The sequence below is a fragment of the Eupeodes corollae genome, chromosome 2 (assembly GCF_945859685.1).
Source record: "Eupeodes corollae chromosome 2, idEupCoro1.1, whole genome shotgun sequence".
Classification (NCBI taxonomy): Eukaryota; Metazoa; Arthropoda; class Insecta; order Diptera; family Syrphidae; genus Eupeodes; species Eupeodes corollae.
The window spans coordinates 36,832,683-36,855,006 of record NC_079148.1 but is presented as its reverse complement, the minus strand read 5'-3'; the positions used below and the strand labels follow the sequence as shown (position 1 = coordinate 36,855,006).

The following is a 22,324-nucleotide window of genomic DNA, read 5'->3' as shown; positions in this document are numbered from 1 at the left end:
GTTGAGCTATGATAGGGTTGTTACGTTTCAACAGGTTGAGAGTTTCAACATACTCGTAGTTTCCTCGATTCAAAGAGAGGAAAAAAGTAGACAAGGCCAACAGAACAGTGCAATTTTGTTTTCACACCCTGCTAACCACGGATAACGTGAATATTGAGTTGTATATTAAAACTTCGTATACACTCTCTTTTAGAGTCTTTATACGTAGTTTTTAAACTCCCCGATTTAGGACAAGGACGCAAATTTTAATTATTAATAGTTTTTCCGTAAATGTTCTGCAGCAAAACCCATTTTTCTTCTTAAGATTTAGAAATATAAAAATAAAAACATGAGAAATGTCCTTGCAAATAGGCAAGTGTCCAAGACATTCTTTTTTGATGTTCTTTTGTTCTATGTGTGAGAAAAAGGACGCTCCTAAGCATATTTGTATCTAAGCGTCATTGTGGCTTTTAAATAGCGAGAGAATTTTAAGAATACATTCAGAAACTCAGAGATTACCCCCTAGCTTTTGCATAGGTAAAAAAAAAACAAATGTTTTTTCTTTACAATACATAGTAAAATACAGTTGTTTTAATGTTAAATAGCCTTAGTTCCCGCTTAGGCTTCACTTTCTAATAATCCAGTCAACGACAAGCCAAAAAATAGTTTTCTAAATGTCACAGGTATAACATACCAAAAGTCAAGGGCCACGAGCTTAGTACAGGAGGGGGGTTTGATATACCTCTTTTTATATTTTTGTGAATATTTGCACATTGAGCTGAAATGATTAAATTACAAAATTATAAAAAAGGTTATGTAGATACCCTTAACATGTTTTTTTCAGATTTATTGACATTTCTACTTCCCGTATCTCCCTTATAAATGATTCTAGCTAAAATATAAAAATATCCTTTTTAAAGGCAATTTAATTTGCTAGTAACTTGCTTTTAACTTTTCCACTCATATGATTCTTTTAACAAGCATTTACAACAAGTTAAAAAGGGCGACATTTACCCCACTCTTAGGTCCAGTTTCCGGCCCCTGGGCTGGGGAGTTTAGGAATGTTATGCATACCTGGAGGTAACGCTTGTAACCAAGAGAACATTATTTCTTGCAAGCAAAATTATTTCGTTGACTGGACTATCTATGCCGAATAATCTGTGAAACCCAGCAAGATCAAATGATATTTTCTTATTTTAGAGCAGTAATGTACAATGTAAAAGATTGCATAACCCCAAAGAAAAATACAGCCCTACGCTACTAACACATACCCCACCCGCCAATACACATCATTTTGGATAGAATATTTGTATGAAAATCGCACTGTATCTATGTACCTATGTAGTGTAGGTTATCAAAAGTAAAAAGAATCATCGAAATAAAATTATGAAATCTATGCTCGGTAGATAGGTACCTATACAATTTTTTTTTTAATATAAGAACCCTTATTTTGCTAGACTAAATTGTGTATGTTAAAAAACTTACATGAAACACATTGACACCCATTTTTTTGTAACAATTGAATTATGTTTTAAAACACGTAGGTTTTATCTATACCTATCAGTGGCGAGGCGTGACTCATTTCTAAAGGTAAGTCGGAGAAAAACGAGGGACTAGAAAAAATATTAGGAATGTACTTGCTGAAAAAGATATTATTGTAATGGGTCCAATTTGTCAAATTGAAAATGTTTTTTGTTTGATTTTAAGAAAGATGTCTGTGCGTTCGTGTGATCGTACGGTCGTACGTCCGTGACGTTTTTTCGTCGTCAATAGGTCATGAACCAAAAGAGATATCAACTTCAACTGAATTTTGAAATGCACATAATAATGCAGAAAGATGGGTGGTTTTTTTTACCATACAAGTTAATGGTCACCATTTTGGTTAATCTTAAAAATTACTTTACAGACTTGAATTAAATTTTATATTATATATTGTAACGTGTAACAAAAGAAATATATTTTTGAAAAAAAAATCCAATTAAGGTTTTTTTTATAATTAAAAAAACTGAAAAAAAATATTTTTCACCTCGAAAATATAACAAACAAAAACTTATTTTATTTCTAAAAAATGTGTTCAACGAAGAATAACGTTTTTAACATCTGATAAAATTTTGACAAAAATCGAACAAATTTTTCCTTCCTCGACCATTCCAGTCACACACACATTCATCCAACACAAACATTCGTTTTCGTGATTGTCGGTCACAGCATCTTACGCTCATCAGGAAAGCCACCGTTGTTGACTCTCAGCGAGACTTTACTTTCACACTTACAATCACGGTTTCGACAAGTTGTTGGATGAGCTTCTTATTTTTCGAGAAAGTTCAAAGAAAAACAAAAATCGAGAAGAAGTCTTTTCTAGGCATTTTCCTATTATTTCTTATTACGCGCGAGGTTCGAGGTGTGAATTTCGTACCAACCATTACGTTAAATTAAGCGACTTTAACGCGGCATTAAAAACTGAAATAGCTTTTCAAAAATTAAAAATATTGTCTTTAAACTTTTTTTATTTCACAAAAAATATTATTTTCGATATTCAGTAGTTTTTTTTATAAAAATCCAACAGTCCGTTTTTTTTGTAAAAAATAAAATCTACAAAAAATAGTACGCAAATTTGGTAAAAATTGATGTTCGGTTCTTTATATCTCTCAAATCCAATTTGTAAAAATTTAAGAAATGCTACTAAAATTGGTAAAACATTTGTTTTCGCCAAAAATCAATTTAACAAAACTAGATTTTTAAACTAAACTTCATATGAAAAAATATTGTTGGTAATTTTAAAATTTTTAAGAATAATTCAACTGACAACTTATTTAACCCATACCGAAAACCTACACATTTTTAAGCTAGACAAATCGACAGAGAGGATGGGAAGTTATCAGTGTTGGTCGCATGCCAGCCTCATTTTTTGAATATAATTGAAAAAAACACCAATTTTGGCAAAAATTTCGGAGATAATTATGAGAAAAAAACAAACATCATTGAAAGATAAGCTCAAAGGAGGGGTAGAGAGCACCCTATTTCTATCACTATTTTTCTTTAATAAATTGTGTTTCTCAATGTTATTACTTTCATCTAATAGAAAATCTGTCAAACAGCAATCTATTACTATAAGAGCCATTGTGACTATTGAGTAACTGAAATTTATACAAAATGCAACCACTTTTCAAAAATCACTTCCAATTCAAACTTTAATTAACTTTTTATCTTTCATCAATAATTTGTTTGTTCACACTTTTATTTATACACCTTGCACTGCAATCTGCTTGTAAACTCTATTTTAGAACAAAATCTCATTTTCCTGGTTAATTTTGTGCGTACTAAAATACAGTAGCTCTTGCCAAAAATTATTCCACTATACAATTTTCTTTAATCGGCAACACCAACTTCTTAAACTTCATTCGCCGAGAATGAAGCAAAATATCCAATAAGTCCCTAAGAGACGGGTTACGTTTGCCTTTTTTCCTATACAGAATGGTTCAATTTTTGTTTACTCTATGAAAATGAATAACAAGTCTAGTGCGTCAACGTACTGCTCAGTGCTTTGCTTTCCTTAGACTCAACCTGACATGCGCAATGCGTATTTCTCCCTTAAAACTCAGATACATACAAATTCATCGCATGAAAGTCGGTGACCATCGGGTTATTTCTATGCTTAAGAAAGCGTTGGTTGAATAAAGAAGCACGCGCCTAGCGAGTAGTAGAAGAGGAAACAGGAGAGAAAACAAATTTTGTTCTATTCACTGAAAAAATAATAACCCGGCATACCTTTAAAGAAGAAAATACATGTTGATTGAATATTTGTAAAGTAATGTCGATGTTACACGCGTTGCTGTTGTATGATTTGTTTCTATACATGTTGCGTGAAGTTTTTTTTGTTGATATTGAGATTTACAAAAGGTAAGTCGATGGGAATCGACTTATATGGTGCCTTCGCCACTGATACCTATAAAGCTTATTTATTTTAAGAAAAAAGTTTTTGATAATAAATTTAAAAGGAAAGTTCAAATTCGCCTATAAAGTACTGCCACATGAAATCGCCACGCTAATAAGAACTTTTAAATAACGTACTATCAAAAAAAAATTAGGTTTAGGTTAAACGATCAAGCAGTAAGCAGTAAGCAGTAAGCACACACCATCAATTTTTTTCTCGGGTTTTTCTAACCAAATAGAGAAAACCATATTCCACAGCTACAGTCCCAATGCATTGTTTTCTCATGTTTTTCTCCACAGGTTCAGGCTTGCCAGATTTTTATAAGCCTATATCGCATTAAAAAAAAGGATATATCATGTAATTTGGACTCTGGCAACCTAGCAGCATGCCTAGTTTTTATGATTTTCGCACTGAGACTGTCTCGCTACAAACGACCAAGCAGAAACACACATTTTCTTCTCGCATTTTTCTACTTGTTGTGTTGGCGCATATTAGTAGCGCCAACTTTTGTGAATATTTTTTCGGTCTGTTCTTAAAGATAGAATGAGATAGCATATCGGCACATCGGGAATAATAGTATAGTTTTGAATGTCATTTGATGGCGACAAATTTTATCGCCAACTCTAGACTGAAATTAAAAACATTAAAAAGTAACTTTGTATGGGATTAATATAGCACGTACGGGTTGCAGTAAATGGCTCTATTTATATAGGTTTTGCTGGTTTTATAATGATTTAAGCACATTGGGAAGTTATGTTTTTTTGTTTTATGCAATCAATCTTTATATAAATAATTTGTGTGTCTATTTAAGCTGAAATTTTAGGGTTGGCGCAGCCAACCTAGCCAACTGAGAGGAATCGCCACTGCCGTACAAGTGTTGCAGAAAACCTAGATTTGTCCATTTTTCGCCTGTCTTTTGGAATTAAGTAGTCCAAAAACCATATTATCCTATATTTCACGTATTTCCCATATTTTATGGTTCAGTAAACACAAGGACTTAAGGCGGACAAATACTAGTAACCATCATTCGCTGAATGGGACCGTGAAATGCAAGGAAATGATTCGGATTTTCTTTGGAGAATAATCTTTAGTTGAAGCTCATTTTTTCCTCGGACTTTAAGCTTGACAATCGAATTTGGGTCTGGGAAATTCAAATAATTATCAGGATTATTGAAAAAGATAGTGCTTTAGAGCTATGAACAATTTTGTCTATGTAGCCGAAATTGAAAGAAGAAATTGAACGATTTTAATGTTTAGCAGTTTAAGATGCACACAAGCACCCAATAATCTTAATCTTAATTTGGCAAGAATGGTTTTCTGATGTGTTAATTCTCAAATGAGTGTTCAAAATTTGTCAAGTAGTTATTGTTTTGGGCTACGGGAAAAATACTGATTAATCTTTTCAAGAACTTACAAATTTCTAAACTGCTCATGCAAAATAAAATGACAGAAAAATTGGTGCTACAACCATAATTTCAAACTTCGTATTGAAAAACCCACTATAGTAACATTTATTGGTCATGTGAATGAATTAACAAGTTTTTGAATTCCATCCTAGAAATTGAAAATTAAAACTCCTTAACTCTATGCTGAAATATTTCTATTTTGATTTTTGTTCCGTTCTCATACATGAACATGGGAGGCCTCCTCAAATAACCAAGCTTATAAAAAGTACAGGAAGGTATGCTTCACGATATATAAAACATAATCTAATATATATGTACTTCATTATAGTAAACCCTCATAAAAAATAAATTTGTCTTATTTCGTATAACAAGAGGAAATTTCTACACATATCCTTATATATATTGAGGAAAAACATTATTAATCATAATATACATATGTATAAGTGTGTATATCAAAAAACTCACAACATAATAAACAACAACCTTCATCTTATTAAACTTATTATATATACTTCAAAAGAAAAACTTGAACTTGAAACTTTGTTGTAAGAAATGTAATTTAAAAGTTCTATAAGCTTTGTTGTTTTCCTTTTCGTTCTTTATCCTAAAAACAAAGAATAAATGCGACTACAGAGAATGTCCTGGTCTTGGTTTTGTTTCTTTTTTTACTTAAATCAAACTTTTAAACTCTTAAGTATGTAATTTTAAGTTATTGTCTTATTAAAAAAATGTATTTCAAAAACTTTATTTATTTTTGTAAGTAAGATGGTAATCACTTAATCAAATCAAATTAGTTTTGACATTTTTGTTGTTTCAAGAAGAAAAGGAAAACCACCAAATGCTTATGTTTAAATGCAATATTATAACTAATTTTTTTTCTTCTCACTGAAATTGAAGATATGAATTTGAAAGACCTACACTTACTTACTTACTTAAGGTGGCGCTACAGTACGGGGCGGACCTGGGCCTCAACCAACAAGCGTCTCCAGCCAGCTCGGTCCCTAGCTAGCTGTCTCCAGTTTCGCACGCCAAGTTGGTTGAGGTCCTCTCCCACCTGGGTGCGCCACCTGAGTCGCGGTCTTCCTCTACTGCGCCGTCCGCTCTACATGACCTAGCCATCTAAGCCGTTGGACTTTAATTCTGCTAACTAGGTAAGTGTCGTTGTACAGCCCGTACAGCTCGTCGTTATATCTTCTCCTCCATTCTCCATCTATGCCTACGGGACCAAAAATCGCCCGAAGAATTTTTCTCTCGAAGCATCCTAAGACGCTCTCATCTTTCTTTGACAGGGTCCAGGCCTCAGCGCCATAAATGAGAACCGGGATGATGAGTGTCTTATAGATGGTGATTTTAGATGCTCGAGAGAGGACTTTACTTCTCAATTGCCTTCTAAGTCCAAAGAAGCAGCGATTTGCAAGAGTTATTCTTCGTTTGATTTCAGCGCTGGTGTCGTTGTCTGCATTAATAGCGGTGCCTAGGTAGACAAAGTCCTTAACTACCTCAAAGTTATAGCTGTCCATGGTGACGTTTTGTCCAAGACGTCGTCGTTCAGTGTCCTTTTTTGATGACAGCATATACTTGGTCTTGCCCTCATTGACCACTAAACCCATCTTCTTCGCTTCCGTCGCAATGCTCAAAAACGCTCCACTGACATCACGCTTTGACTATGTCAATATCATCTGCGTATCCGAGTAATTGGAGGGATCTTTGGAAGATTGTGCCTCTAGTGTTGACGGTTGAGTTTTGCACAATTCTTTCCAGAACGATGTTGAAGAAGTCGCATGACAGTGCATCGCCTTGTCTAAAACCTTTTTTGACATCAAATGCATCGGTAAGATCTTTTCCGACCTTGATAGAGCAGCGTGCATTCTCCATCGTCATTCTGCACAAACGGATAAGTTTGACAGGGATGCCAAAACCAGACATTGCTCCTTAGAGCTCTTCTCTATAGATGCTGTCATACGCGGCTTTAAAATCGAAAAAGAGATGGTGGGTATCGATTTGAAGTTCCTGGATTTTTCCAAGATCTGCCGTATTGTGAATATTTTGTCGATAGTGGACTTTCCTGGTCTGAAGCCACACTGATAAGGACCAATCAGGTTGTTGACGAATGGCTTCAGACGTTCACATAACACGGCAAAGAGGATCTTATACGCAATGTTAAGGAGACTGATGCCTCTGTAGTTGGCGCAGTTTAGAGGGTCTCCTTTCTTATGTATCGGGCACACTATGCTGAGATTCCACTCATCGGGCATGCTTTCTTCCGACCATATTTTGCAGATGAGTTGGTGCATGGTCATCGCCTGCTGCTTTGAATAGTTTGAACAGCTCCAGCAGCTTTGTTTGACTTAAGTTTAGATATAGCTATCTTCACTTCGTCAAGGTCGGGTGGGCGGAATTGTTGATCTGCGTCGCCGAGGTTGAGTGGTTCTATCTCCCTTACAGCGGAATTCGGTTCGTCATCGCCGTTATATAATTTGGAGAAGTGATCTTTCCATATTCTCAGCATCGACTGTGGTTCTACTACGATGTTCCCTTGATCGTCTTTACAGGCTTCGGTTCGTGGCTGGTACCCTTGAGAGGTTTTTTTACCTTTTGGTAAAATTTACGAACCTCATTCCTGTTGTGACATCCCTCTATCTCCTCGATCGCGCGCTTCTCATGCTCTCTTTTTTTCCGTCTAAGAAGCCGGTGTTCCTCTCTCCTCTTCTGCTCGTAGAGCTCGCGAGCAGCTCTCGTCCTTTTGTGCAGCGCCGTTTTGTATGCCTCTTGTTTCGCTGCGTGAGCTTGCCGGCATTCGTCATCAAACCAGGGGTTTCGCTGTGGTGGCCGTGTGAAACCTAGCACTTCAGAGGCGGCATCTCTGATGGCTGCAAGGCAATGTTGCCACTGGTTTTCAATGCTTAATGCAGGAAGCATAGGACTCCTTAGGAGGTTATTAGAGACTCGATCGGAAAAGGACAGTCTCTTGCGATTGTAGCCGTCTAACGTCGAATCTTCTCACAGTACTTCCTTGTTTTGGCTTGGATCGGGATATCCGTAGCCGTACCTTGGCTACAACGAGGTAGTGGTCCGAGTCAATGTTGGCCTCTCGGAATGTTCGGATATCCTGGATACTGGAGAAGTGTCGTGCGTCGATCGCAATGTGGTCAATCTGGTTGACGGTTGATTGATCAGGAGATTTCCATGTCCCCTTGTGGATATTAAGATGCGTGAACTGTGTACTAGCTACCAGAACGTCTCGCCCCGCAGCGAAATCGACCAGCCTGAATCCGTTGTCGGAGGTAGTGTCGTGCAGGCTGTATCTCCCGATTATGCCACCAAAGATGTCTTCTCTTCCTAGCTTGGCATTAAAATCTCCTAAGACAATTTTAATGTCATAGCCAGGGCACTGCTCATATGTCTTGTCCAAGAGCTCGAAGAACATATCTTTGGTGTCTTCATCTTTCTCCTCTGTTGGGGCATGCGCGCATATTAGGCTTATGTTGGCGAATTTAGCCTTGATGCGGATTGTCGTGATGCGCTCGCTCACACTGTTGAAACTCAAGACTTTTTGCCTGAGCCTAGTTCCAACAACAAATCCACACCCAAATAGACGCTGTCTTTGTTCTCGGTAGCAGTCGCCGTAGTAGATATCGCAGTCTTTTAGTTTGCGTTTACCCGGTCCATCCCATCGCACTTCTTGGATGGCTGTAATATCTGCCTTGCAGCAGTTTAGGGCTTCCGCTAATTTTTCGGCTGCACGTGGTCTGTTAAGGGACCTAACATTCCACGTACATATCCGAAGTTCGTTGTCCTTATTTCGTTTGCGTGGATTGTCAACAGTGAATCCGTCCGTATCCGAGGCTTGTTGTTGCTTCGAAACTATGATGTTTTTACGTGGCCAGGAAGTCACCCCGACGGCACAACCCCCAACCTGGAGGGCCAGATCCTTAGTATAACTCCAAGGAAGGGGAGCCGGATGAACCGCTCCTTATAGGCCTGGGCTCCGAATATGTCGAAGAAGCCCTATAAGGTGTTCACTAAGTAGTTCGACCTTACTGGAACTGTAGACGCCACCGTTGATTCTATCTCGAGAATTCGTCCGCTGCCGCCTGGATAAGGAGAGGTGCTTTAGTGGAAACACCTCTCCCCCCTCTCTCGTTTGCTGCCCCCAACAACTTTCCACTGGGGTTGGAACCCAATCTCCAGTTGAGGTACTAGGCACCCGATGTTCACCGCGGGGAGGTGAGAGTAGGAGTTGATAGATAGAGGTGGGTTTTGAGAAAAACCTGTGGACGCTTGTGTCCTCTTGAATGCACATGTCTACCATTTGAACATCGAAAGACCTACACAGCCCATGGAAAAATTGATCTTGTGCGCAACAAATTCCTAAACAGTATTAACAGGAATCTTAGGAAAATGAATTTGACGGCTCGTAGCTTCGATTTGACCAATGTTGACTTTTTACTTGCGGCACATAGGAATTATTTGGAAAATATTGCATTTGTAAAATATTTCGAACTCGAGATAATCGAGTACTCGAAAATGACAAAACGATGGTATACAAGTGAAAAAAGTGGGTCCCCCGTATCCGACCGTTTAGTCTGTCTGACTAACCTCGTTCCTACAGACCAAATATTGAAAAAGAATATTTAATTATTTTGTCTTGAAAGTTTGATATCTCGAAAATGGGTCAACATTTTTTAACTAGACTACAAGTCTAGTACATGCCAAAAATATTTTTAAGAACGAATTGATTATAAAAAATATAAAAAAAAGCTCAATCGATGTTTGAAAAAAAAAAAAATAATCTTCTTCCCTTATAGTCGTTGCTTCCTCATCTTTCGAAGCTGTAGACGAACAAAAAACATCAGTATTGATTTTGATTGGGTAAATTACCTGACTCTGAGAAAGGTTCTGATTTTCCTTGAAAATGACATCTCTGCTAATATAAACTTTCTTCGTCTTGGGATCAAGAAGTCGATAGGCTTTGCTGTTTTCACTGAATCCGACTAGTTTACATTGTACTGACTTGGGATCAAACTTCCTCCGCTTCTTCTTGGGTACGTGAACCATCGCCTGACAACCAAACACCCTCAAGCGTTCTAGGTTGGGTTTCACTCCAGACCAGACTTCCTCTGGTGTCATGTCAGCCAAACCACTTCTCGGAGACCGGTTGATGATGAATACTGCCGTCGTGACTGCTTCACCCCAGAATTCAGTTTTTAAATCGGCATCAAAAAGCAAGCAACGAGCCTTTTCTACCACTGTTCTGTTAGTTCTCTCTGCCAAGCCGTTATGCTCTGGCGTGTAGGGTGCTGTTGTTTTGATGTTGGATACCATGTTTGCAAACAGTTGAGCAACCCCTGTTTGCAGTACTTGAACCGTTGTCGGTATGGAAAACTTTAATGGTTTTCTAAGTTTGATTTTGTACGAGTCTTCTGAACTAGTCGAATTTTTCCTTATCATCGGATTTGTTCTTCAAGAGGTACAGAAAAACTTTTCGACTGAAATCGTCTACAAAAATCAAAAAATATCTTGACCCTGCGATTGAATTGACGGGCATTGGCCCACAAACGTCAGAATGTACCACCTAGAGGTGGGTAAATCTTTTGCTCTCGTTCCTTATTGCCTTGCAGCAAACTACACACGAGTCGACAACATCACTTTCCAAGAAACTCACCCCGTCGATAATCTTCTTTAGTTTAAGTAGACCATCTGCACTTAGGTGTCCCATACGACGCGACGGTGCCATACAGATTGATTTTGTTCATTCGCAATCGATATGTTGGCATGCTCGACAGATGACTGATCTAGCTTATAAACACCTTCTTTCTTTGATGCAGTTGCAATTAAACAACCGTCATTGTTAAAAATCTCACAACGATTACCCTTGAACACAACAGAATTGCCACTATCTGTTAAACGGCTCACGGAGAGAATATTCGTACACAGGTTGGGGACAAAAAGAACATCTTACGCAACAGCACTTTCACCAGTAGACAACAACAACTTCACTTCACCTTTCCCACTTACAGTCATCACATTTTTATCCCCAATCACGACCTTATCACTGCTAGCATTCGTAACATTGTTCAACCAACTACGATGAAGGGTCATGTGCTTGGACGCACCTGAGTCCAAAAACCACTCTTTCGAGTCCACGTCCTTAGCTGATAATGCGGTGAACAGAAGCTGGTTCTTATTATTGGACTTGTTAAAACTCAGCATTTGGACAATTGCGATCAAAATGGCCGTACTTGTCGCACTAAAAACATCACGTATGCTTCTGTTTTTTCGTAAAGAAGGCCGTAGAGCCGTGCGTAGAAATGGGTTTCACATCCTGTAACAATTTTCGTTTGATCGCATCAGCAGTCAGCTGCAACTCCGAGCTTTCAATGCCCATAATGGCATAATCATTGGCTGGTAGTGGTCCAATAAGCCGGCAAGGAGTTAAGTTCCTATCCACTCCTCACTTAACTGAAGTCAGATGCTTCTGATTTTATACGCTGTGTTAATAATTTTGTTAACATACTCGTCCACTGACTCGCGTTCTTCTAACCTCGTTGTTATTAGGATTTTCAAGAGACCTACTTTGCGGGTTAGCCCCGAGTCTTGAAAAGCCTTTTGGGGATTATCCAAAATAAAAATTTCTCTTTCCATATTACTAAATTCTGCAATTCGCAAAGTTTATTGTTTTTTGAAATAAACAGAACCAATACTTCGCAAAATAACAAAACTTTTCACTTTTCAGAAAAGACTTTTCACTTGCAAATTTGAGTTTGGTGAAACGTAAAAGTACACAGGTGTAAAGTGAAAAGTGTTTGGGGAACGATGCCCTGATATGATAGAAAAATATAAAGGTGAGATTCGGATTTTGGACATCATAATTCTTTCATAAGATATTGTTTTGTTTCTGTAACGGATTAAGAAACATAATTTTGTCGACCAGTGTAAGTAATAGATATGAGTATAAGACTTCAATATGAACCGGCATTAAAATGTTGTTAATTTTATTGCATTTTAAAAAAGATACTTGTGCCTTCGCATTTTGAGCACATTATTATTCCTAATGATCAAGACATTATTGTTCAATACAAAATGATAAAAAGTTGTCTTGAAAATAAATAATTATAAATAATAAACCTTTTTTTCTTACAAAAACTTTGATTTTATTTTTGTAGGTTATATTGATCAATATTATAAAACTCATATAAAATTTACCACATACTATAAAACAAAACAGTAGCTATAACTTTGTTTATCCTCCTTTCTTTCCAGAATTTAGAACATAAAAGAATACAACAAATCAAAACAAAAAAGGCCAAACCAAAAAAGCCATAAAATTGACAAAATCAAAAATAAAAAAATAAAATTACGCACCTACCAAAAGAACAAATTGAAAAATGGATGAAAAGAGGCTAACCGAGAATAATAATGTTCGAGTTTACAATGAAACAACAAAACCGTCGAAGAAAAAACGACGCGATAAAAGCGACTTAGGTGACAATTTTGTCGCCCCCGATGGTGGGTGGGCCTGGGCTGTCTGCCTTGCAGCAGGCGTATCCAATGTAAGTCTTTATTATTTTTTTATGTTTTATGTGATTTTTTGTTGTTGTTGTTTTTGTTCTTATCCCAATATCTTTAAGGCTTTATTTCTATTCTTTCTTTTTTTTTGTTAACAATAAATTGAATGTTTATATAGAAGAAAGAACAAAACAAAGTAAAAGATAGAAAGGTGTGCCAAGTATCTAAATTATGGGCGCACTAGATTCGAGGTGACATTTTGTGTTGACAAATAGAGTGGTTATTATATCCATGAATGAGTAGACAAAGGTATATGAGGCGTTTTTGGTGAATAAATTAGGGATCGGTTGGTTTATAGAGGGGGGAAGTTGTATCTATGAATTTTTGTATAGTATAAAAAAGTTAAAGGCAGGTAAGTATAAGGTAGACATCAGTTTGAGGAAATCTCTAAATTCTAAACTTTACATGCCACTGAAAAAGGAAAAACATATAAAGATAAAACTGAAATAAATTCTTGGAAAATATACAAATAGGATGTAATCTTCTTATGTTTTGTAATCTTATTAGATTTTATTTTTTTTGTGTATGTATGTTATTTTTTAAATATTCCTTTTAAGATCAAACTGAAAAGTTGGTCTTTTCTTTGAATTGAAAACACGATTTTAGAGAGATTTGTAACTTCTTTTACACAAAAATTTGTTTAAAGTCATCAAACAGACGTTTGAAGGTATCACAGACCTTATAGAATTTGTTTTAAATTGGAATATTTTTGAGAGTTCGTGTCGTGTTATAAATGCTGTTACAAAACTTCAAGACCTTGTTGCTTAAAACATCGGTTCCATATAAAATGGTTATCTTATTTTTAAAGTATTTGCAAGCATTGAATGAATATCAACTTTGTTTCAGATTTGCTTCTGTTATCAAAGAAATAGGGGTTAAAAATAGAATCTTAATTAGCCTTGCATAGAGGTAAGAGATACGTTAATTGTCTTGTTCTAAAAACTATTCTTAACCGCAGTAATGTTCAAGAATCAGAACCTCCGACAGTTTTGCATGTCTTTAAACAAAGATGACAGCCCAAAATGGAGTCATCCACGCACTGCCTCCATTTTAACGCTTAGCACAGGAACGAATACTACTAAAAAAACCTTAAGAAGAAAAACATAATGTCCAAATAATTGGATATATTCACCAGATCCATACTGGTTAGGGAGCATTTATACATAAAGGGCTTTTGACGCCTTACAGATGATTTGTCAATAGCTCAACCCTTAAAAGTTATTGTGGAAAGAGTGAAAGGACCTTAACTGTGGCACGCGAGAAATGACCATGAAATGATAATAATTTTTTATTCGAATTCGTTAGTACCTTGTCTCAACTGTTAAATGTTATTGTGGAAAGATTCAAAGGATTTTACTGTAACACGCGAATTGAGCTTTAAATTATTCTTTTATTCAAGCTCAATTTTTACCGTTAAATAAGTCAACATCGTCGGTCTTACAGAAGCTTAAGATTAGCTTTCGGGGATTCCATATTTGTACCCATTAATATTATTTTTTGTTTTCAGAATTGAAGACCGTTCTTTGAAACACAGAAATTTCAAAATCCTAAAAATGGGGTTAACTGAAGCATCAGTGTTAAACATTTGAAGAGAAACAGTGCATGTCACCATAGGTCGATGCCCACAACATTTAAGGGCAGGCGTTAAAGTTGAGGTCGATCAACTTGAGTGAAAATTATGACCAAATAAATGTAACAACAATGAATACAAAATATTATAAAGTTCTTGGTATGGTTTTATGCTTGTAACAGAACTAGGTGTTCAATTTTTTCATATTCGCATAAATTGTATTGAATTTGACTAAATTTATTAGTTGTATTGGTGTTGAAGCAAGTGCGGCTGAAAACCCCACAAGAAAAAGTCTAAAACTGTTACTTTTAAATTTATGACGGTGATAACGTAAACTCCCAAAATCCAACTTTTTCTGGTTGTACTGTACAGAGTTCATATTGTGAACAATTCATATCCTCGTCCTTTGAAATTGAAATTGAGGCAGTTTTCATACATTAAGTTTTAAATTTGAATGAACAGAAAAATAATTTGCATAAATAAAAAAATTAAATTGTAAAATTTGAATCCGGTTAAGAATTCAGTGCAATACAATACAAAAAAATTATTCAAAAGTTTAAATTGCTTTCATTTAACATTATTTTTTCTATTTTATTTGAATAGAAGCAATCAAATATTCAATTTTTTCAAATTTTTGTACATTAAAATTTAAATTTATTGCCACCAAACTTATTACCCATTGGATTTGGTGCATATTTTAGCATAAAAACTAACTAACTAAATTTACTAGCATAAAAACTAACTTTTCTATATTTTTTTTCAAAAATGTCCATCTTGACAAACTGACAAACATTTGAACCAATGGCGGATCCAGAGGGGGGGTCGTAGGGGTCATGACCCCCCTGCTAGATAATTTGTTTGTATTTTTGTAGGAATTCCCTTCAACTCAAAACTAATCGAATTGATTCAATCGAATATATTATCATATTTTGAAGTATTTATTTTTGATATGTTACTTTCTAAACTTTGTTGCAAAAAGCACCACTTTTAACTGAGGGCTGAACCAATAACATAATATGAATCTGACATTCAGGGGGGGTCATATGAGCCATAAAGTTTATGAAATGAAGTTGTGTAAGTAAAGATTTGTTATTAATTTAACGACATTCACGAAAAAGTGGTTTGTTGTCAATATAACATTTAAAATTTTTATAACTTGAGTTATGCTTTAAATTATTTTCATAAAATTTGTTTCCAAGAAAAAGAGAATAGATTCAGGTTTTTAAGAAGAAACCTTGAATAAGAGATCTTCAATTTTATATTAAGTTCCCTTTAAATTCCTAAAACTAGTCTTCAATTCCATCTTATTTTTTGTATGCACATAAATAGTGAACATTGAAGTGATTTTTGCTTGCGACACATAGAAACTTTGTATATGGCAAGGATTGCATTGGTAAAAAAAGTGGGTCCCTCATTCCATCCGTCTGTCTGTCTGTAAAGCATAAACCATTTGCCTTGATTGAAACTAAGCCGATTAGCTTAAGGCGTTTTTTTTCATGTTTTAATACTAAAAATAACAAATTTTTTGGTGTAAATTTGAAAATTAAAATATTTTCAGAAATGAACCGATATATTTTTTTAGAAGTTTTCTTCTTCTTCAGATTTCAATAATTTTGTCTCTCAATTCAAGCTCTTGTCTATGGTAAAATTTTCAACGGCATTTAAATTTTTCTGCAGGTACACGGAGAGAATTGAAAAATCACTAATTGCTAAATTTTAGGTTGCAATTTACGAAAACCCTTTTTTTAGTAAATCAAGACGATTTTATTATAAAATGAATGAGAAAGTTGTAATTCAGCATTCAAATCTTCGTAAAATACAAAATTTTATAATTTGGTAATTATTATCAAAAGTTATAATTCGAGCTTGTTGAAATCAAAGTAAATTGCAACTTTTGAGTCGCAATCTACTACTTTAGGGGAATAATTTAATTTGACTACTCATTAATCTTGTTTTGCGAAATGTATGCGGTGATTTAAGCATTCTCAATTCTCAAATCAATAAAATATAATCACAATATAAATATTGAAGCTGCAATATTGTAATTTACGAAATACCTATTTGCTGATTTAAGAAAAAATCTAAACAGTAGATTACAATTCTTTTAGTCTTAATCTACTATTTTCAGGGTGATAATTTAAAAATATTTATATGGTAAATTGCAACTTTTGAGTCGCAATCTACTACTTTAGGGGAATAATTTAATTTGACTAATCATAAATCTTGTTTTGCGAAATGTATGCGGTGATTTAAGCATTCTCAATTCTCAAATCAATAAAATATAATCACAGTAGGTATAAATATTCAATCTGCAATATTGTAATTTAAGAAAAACATATTTGCAGATTTAAGAAAAAAGCTAAACAGTAAATTACAATTCTTTTAGTCTTAATCTAGTCTTTTCGGGGTAATAATTTAAAAATATTTATATCGTGATTTGCATGCACTCAATCCAATTTTGTATTAAGTTTTTTTTTTGTTACTTCGCTTACTATCTACAATACAAATACAATACGCTCTTCGCGCCAACCGTCGCGTCGTGGAGACGTGGAGCCACATTTTTTGTTTGTGCATGCCAAAGTGCTATGCGTATTAATGCATTTACATTACATAGCTACATAGATTTTTGATTCTCTCGATGGAAGAATTGCAGAATATTTCTCAATACCAATATTTGCTTTGTATATTTGATGATATTTTATATTATATAAATATCATGGGCTCTTGCTGAGTTTGACAAGGTGGGACAAGGGGGGACGGGGGTCTATGGTAACGTGACTTTGACCATTCATTAAAACATTTTTTTATTAGTATTTCTTTTGACTATTTTTTTATTTTGCTGCTGCAGCTGGCAGTTACCCGTTGATATTTATTTTCCTTCGATGACGTCGTTCTCGGTCGCAAGTACCGCTTATCACGACACTATGAAAAAGGGTGTGGCCTGCGCACGTGTATGTTGATGGTCTGATTTCGATTCGATCGTCAACGTCGTCGATGATGAGGATGCGCAACGTTAATGTGGTTGTTGTTGCGCTCGTGCCCAAAAATCTGCTGGACGAAGAATAATTTCTTGTTAGCGCCGCCGTTGCTCTGCACATATGGTTGATGTGCAATAGAATTTTCACTTAGTATTGATGTTTTTGGGTGTCCCGCTCCCGAATTGCATTGTAGTGTATATACACACATATAATCTTAGCATTTTCAGCTATGTATGTGGCTGGCTTTGCACTGGGCTTCTGAGTTGAAATTCCTGAAATTCCATATCATTCGTAAACAGTCGCGCGTGCGTTAATATATTGTTTTTGTCAAGTGGTGTAAAAATAAAAATTTCAACAAAAATTAAATTAATTGTTCATTTAACTATTTTTGATATCCGGCCTTGCATAGGTAAGTAAAATAAAGTGACAAGTAATTAATGTTTATTAGTATTTTTTTGATGTTTCATTCAAGACAGCGCTTAAAAAAAATGTAATAACTTTATTCAACCACAAAGCCTTTCACAAAATTAGCAAAAGTATTTAATAATTTTCCCTTTTGTTACAAATACCTAGTAATTGAAAACCATTGTGCGTCTTTCGAATTTATCAAAACGTTATAAAGTTTTGAACTTAAATTTTATTTCTTTTTTAGGAAATTTTTAAAAAATTTTTAAAATGACGTCAAATGCTGGGTCAAGTGACCAGCCAGATATAAATGAACTGGCAACTGACAATTTTAACCAAAACACAAAAAATGTGTATGATTTACTCAGTCTATGGGGACTTGATACCTTATATAATCACTTTCTTTGTAAGTAAATAATTGAAAACAACGTTCCACCTACATATGTATGTATATACATATATATAGGTACATATATTTGTTTTTATAAAAGAAAATCAGGCTATGTCGTTTTTCTTGGGTTTTTTCATCATTTCGAATTTGATGTCGACTTCAATATCTTCTTTGGAAAACAATTTTATTTGGTTATTCACCACAAAGGACAAACTGAGAAATGATAAGAATTAATTTAAAATTTCTCCTTACGTTTTAGAATAATTTAATATTAATATCCCCGAGAAAACAGACATAGAAACCTACAGAAATAAACATAAAGCTAATGTTGCTTTAAATAGTCATGCATATCAAAAGTGGCATAAGTAAATATTTTCTTTTATAACTGTTCATGGTCCAACGGTCACCCAAATCAATATTACTGACCTAGGTATAATCCAATCTTATTAGTAAAATCGAACAATTTTTGGATTTTTTTTTTCAGCTTTTAATATCACAGATTTGGAATCCATAAGGTTACTGAATGAAAGTGATTTGATAACACTATTTCCAACAGATGTGGGCAACCGGGCCAAATTGCGTTCTAAAATAGAAGATTGGCGAAACAGTGTAAATACATTTTAATTGTTTTTACCGGTTTATCTGACGAATAATTTTATCCCTCGGTGGGTTTATATAAATCATTTGTAAGAAATTCGTATGATTTTCTCTTAAAATTCTTGTAAGTGATACCGACGCCATATCAAAACTATGCATGTACCTATAGTGCAGTGCCTGGAGCATTTAAAAGCGTAAAACCTCGGATTAGAGTTACAGTGAATGAACTAATATGATCGATGTGGGATATTGTTTTTTAAACTATAAATTGCAATGTTTACCCACAATTTTTTTGTGCACTCCATTTTTTCATTGTTTAAACAAATTCTTATAAAGAATTAATGTTTGACCATATATTTTCACTTTAAACAGTAATTTTTTTTTAATTATATGTTAAATCTTACCTGAATAGACCTATAGGAACATTTTTCAAAGATACCTGTGTATAAAAATAGCAGTAGGGATCTCGAACAGGTAGAAAAACGTGGAGGGGAGAGCGGAGCGACAGCTACTATGTACAATGGAATTTCTCGGCTAGTTTAGTTGCAAGTAACACTTGTTCTTTGAATATTGTGCATATATATTGGCTTTAAACTACTTTTATCTTTTAAAAAATATTGTTGTCAACATTCAGTAAAATTTTGTCAAAATAATAAAAAAAGATATTTGAGCCGAAAATCAATTTTTACCAACTTTTATTAATTTTTTTGTTAAGGTTTTTATTTTTTATAATAAAACTGTCAATTCTATTTTTTTCAATTTTTTTCCGAATGTTGAAAACAATATTTCTTATACGTTAAAATTAGTTGGAAGCCATAATCTCAATTTTTTGAAAAGATATTTGAGTCGAAAATCAATTTTTACTAACTTTTGTTAAATTTTCTTTTAAGTTTTTATTTTTTGTAAAAAAAACTGTCAATTCGATTTTTCTCAAAATTTTACTGAATGTTGACAGCAATATTTTTTAAAAGATAAAAGTAGTTTAAAGCCAATATATATGCACAATATTCACAGAACACATGTTACTTGCAACTAAACTAGCCGAGAAATTCCATTGTACATAGTAGCTGTCGCTTCGCTCTCCCCTCCACGTTTTTCTACCTGTTCAAGATCCCTACTGCTATTTTTATACACAGGTATCTTTGAAAAAAATTACTGTTTAAAGTGAAAATATATGGTCAAACATTAATTTTTTATAAGAATTTGTTTAAACAATGAAAAAATGGAGTGCACAAAAAAATTGTGGGTAAACATTGCAATTTATAGTTTAAAAAACAATATCCCACATCGATCATATTAGTTCATTCACTGTAACTCTAATCCGAGGTGAAAACCCCCAGGCGCTCCACTACTACTTGATTATGTTTATTTTAATTGTTCTGAGTTGCAATTTGTGTCATACAATTATTTCTAACAAATATTTTTAATTCAAAAAAAAGTTTTTTTTTAGAAAATCCATATACATATGTACATATATGATACATTTCATTTATTTTGGAAAGGTCTTATGCATATTTTTGGATAATTTTTTTTTAAATCATCATAAATTTAAAATGGTTATAAGAAGAACTTAGATGACACGATTTGGAACTCAGGACTATTTCAATATTCAAAATCAAGTACATAGTTTTGACATGGCGCGGGTTTAAACACTGTTAGTTATCATTTTTAAACTGATTATTATGAACTCACACATTTTCTGATTTTGATGGAATAATTTTGTGGACTACCGACGTGTCGCCCGTTGATATAGAATTATTAGACGAATTATTATTGAATAATTTTTTTTAACAGCAATCACAAAAAGTAGAACAACTGAATCTCGGAATTGAAAGCTGGGTTCAATCGCAGCCTTCATCACCTTCATCATCATCCGCCTGTAGCAGCGTTTCCACTTTTTCGGGGCGTACTTTTGTAAGATAACAGAAACAAATATATTAACAAAAAAATTTATTTACGAATTATATTATTTTGTGTAGAACCTCGACGCTTTTACAAAAAGTAATAATAAGTACATCATAGCATATGAAGCCCAAAATATTCTGCCAGAATATTTAAGGACTGAATTGATTGAAGAATCTGTGAAGCATTTTATCAACAATCAACAGCTGATGAGACATGAAGACTTTGTCTTACTTGCTAATAAAGTTTGTTTAATTTTCCCGAATGAACCAAAGGTAATATGATTGTTTAAAAAAAAAATGATGTTAAAAATATTAATATTATGCTTTGTAGTTTGTGTACTATAACGAGTTTACTCGGAAAGGAAGGCTCCTATCAGCATACAAAACAATTCTCGCTCGACTTCGTCGAAACGGTCTTCCTATTTTTAACAAGAGGAGGAAATGCGAAACTTTAAGCAAAGTTCCTGAAGAAAGAGAAGGTTTGTACAAGTATAAACATTGTTTGTGTGTTTTTTGTTTAATTTTTAAAATTTTTGTTTATACGTTAGACCTGCCCCCATCTGATGATAAAAAGTGGTTGAAATCACATTCCACACCATTTTCCACCTTGGAAAACAAGTGGAAGACCACGCTTAGGGAACGTGCTGACGAGATAGCCCTGAAAACTAAGGATATTTCAGGGTTAATTCAAGAATGGCCAGCATATAAAATCCCAGAAGGCCCACGATTGGTAATACCTACTAAAATTGTATGAAATTATTTAAATTAAAATGTTTTTTATTTAATTAACGTAGGTTGATATAGATTTCGATTACCTCTTTCCCGGTAAAGACCTGATTTTACTCGAAAAATGGGATCATGTCATGGAAACTGTAATTCCCCTGATGAGAACAAAAATTAAGGACAAATTAAGTTATACGAAATTAAATCAACTGGACGCGTATACTGGACAGCAAAAGGACATCCAATTTGCTCTGCTCTTACATGCACTACTGCCACCTGGAGGGCATGTGAGAGATGTAAGTACAAAAAGAGTTTGGAAGTTCAGCATTCCTGACAGCCAAAGATCATTTATAACCAGAATTGAAGCTGCCAACTTATTTCAAGAAACTGTTCAAACAAGAAAGTGCATTTTAGGTAACTATAATATGAGAGTTCAACCATTTATGTTAATAGTTGCAAATGCAGAATTTTCGAATGTAGAAACAATTCATGTTGTGTATGACAATATTATGTATAACTTCGATTCTTTTACAAAAGCTCTGTCATGTGCATTTAAACTTCATTGGGTTTTCAACTTAGAATACCAAAACGAATGCAGGTCTGTTTGGCAATTCCTACAACACTATATTTTTAATATAGATAATAAAAATGCCTGCACAAATGTTAATAATATACTTTCACTTTTAAAAGCATAACTTCTCACTATTATATCATTAATATACACTTTTATTTAAATATACATTCACAAGAAATAAGTTAATATAAATATTATTTTTTCCTTCTTTTTTAAGAATTTTTTTTTTAAACTAAAATATACAAACAATACATTTTTCTTTTAAAAGTATTATATTTACACTTATAATATAAT

General features: G+C 34.2%; 1 protein-coding gene across 2 annotated transcripts in view; it reads left to right on the top strand.

Annotated features, from left to right (window-relative positions):
- Positions 1–22,324, top strand: part of LOC129946851 (uncharacterized) — a 71,862-nt gene that overhangs the window by 39,577 nt on the left and 9,961 nt on the right. For both annotated transcript variants that reach the window (XM_056057212.1, XM_056057213.1), the window contains exon 2: positions 12,583–12,872. In XM_056057212.1, the coding sequence (XP_055913187.1) occupies positions 12,708–12,872 (165 nt within the window). In that variant the 5' untranslated portion in view covers positions 12,583–12,707. The remainder of the gene's footprint in view (positions 1–12,582; positions 12,873–22,324) is intronic.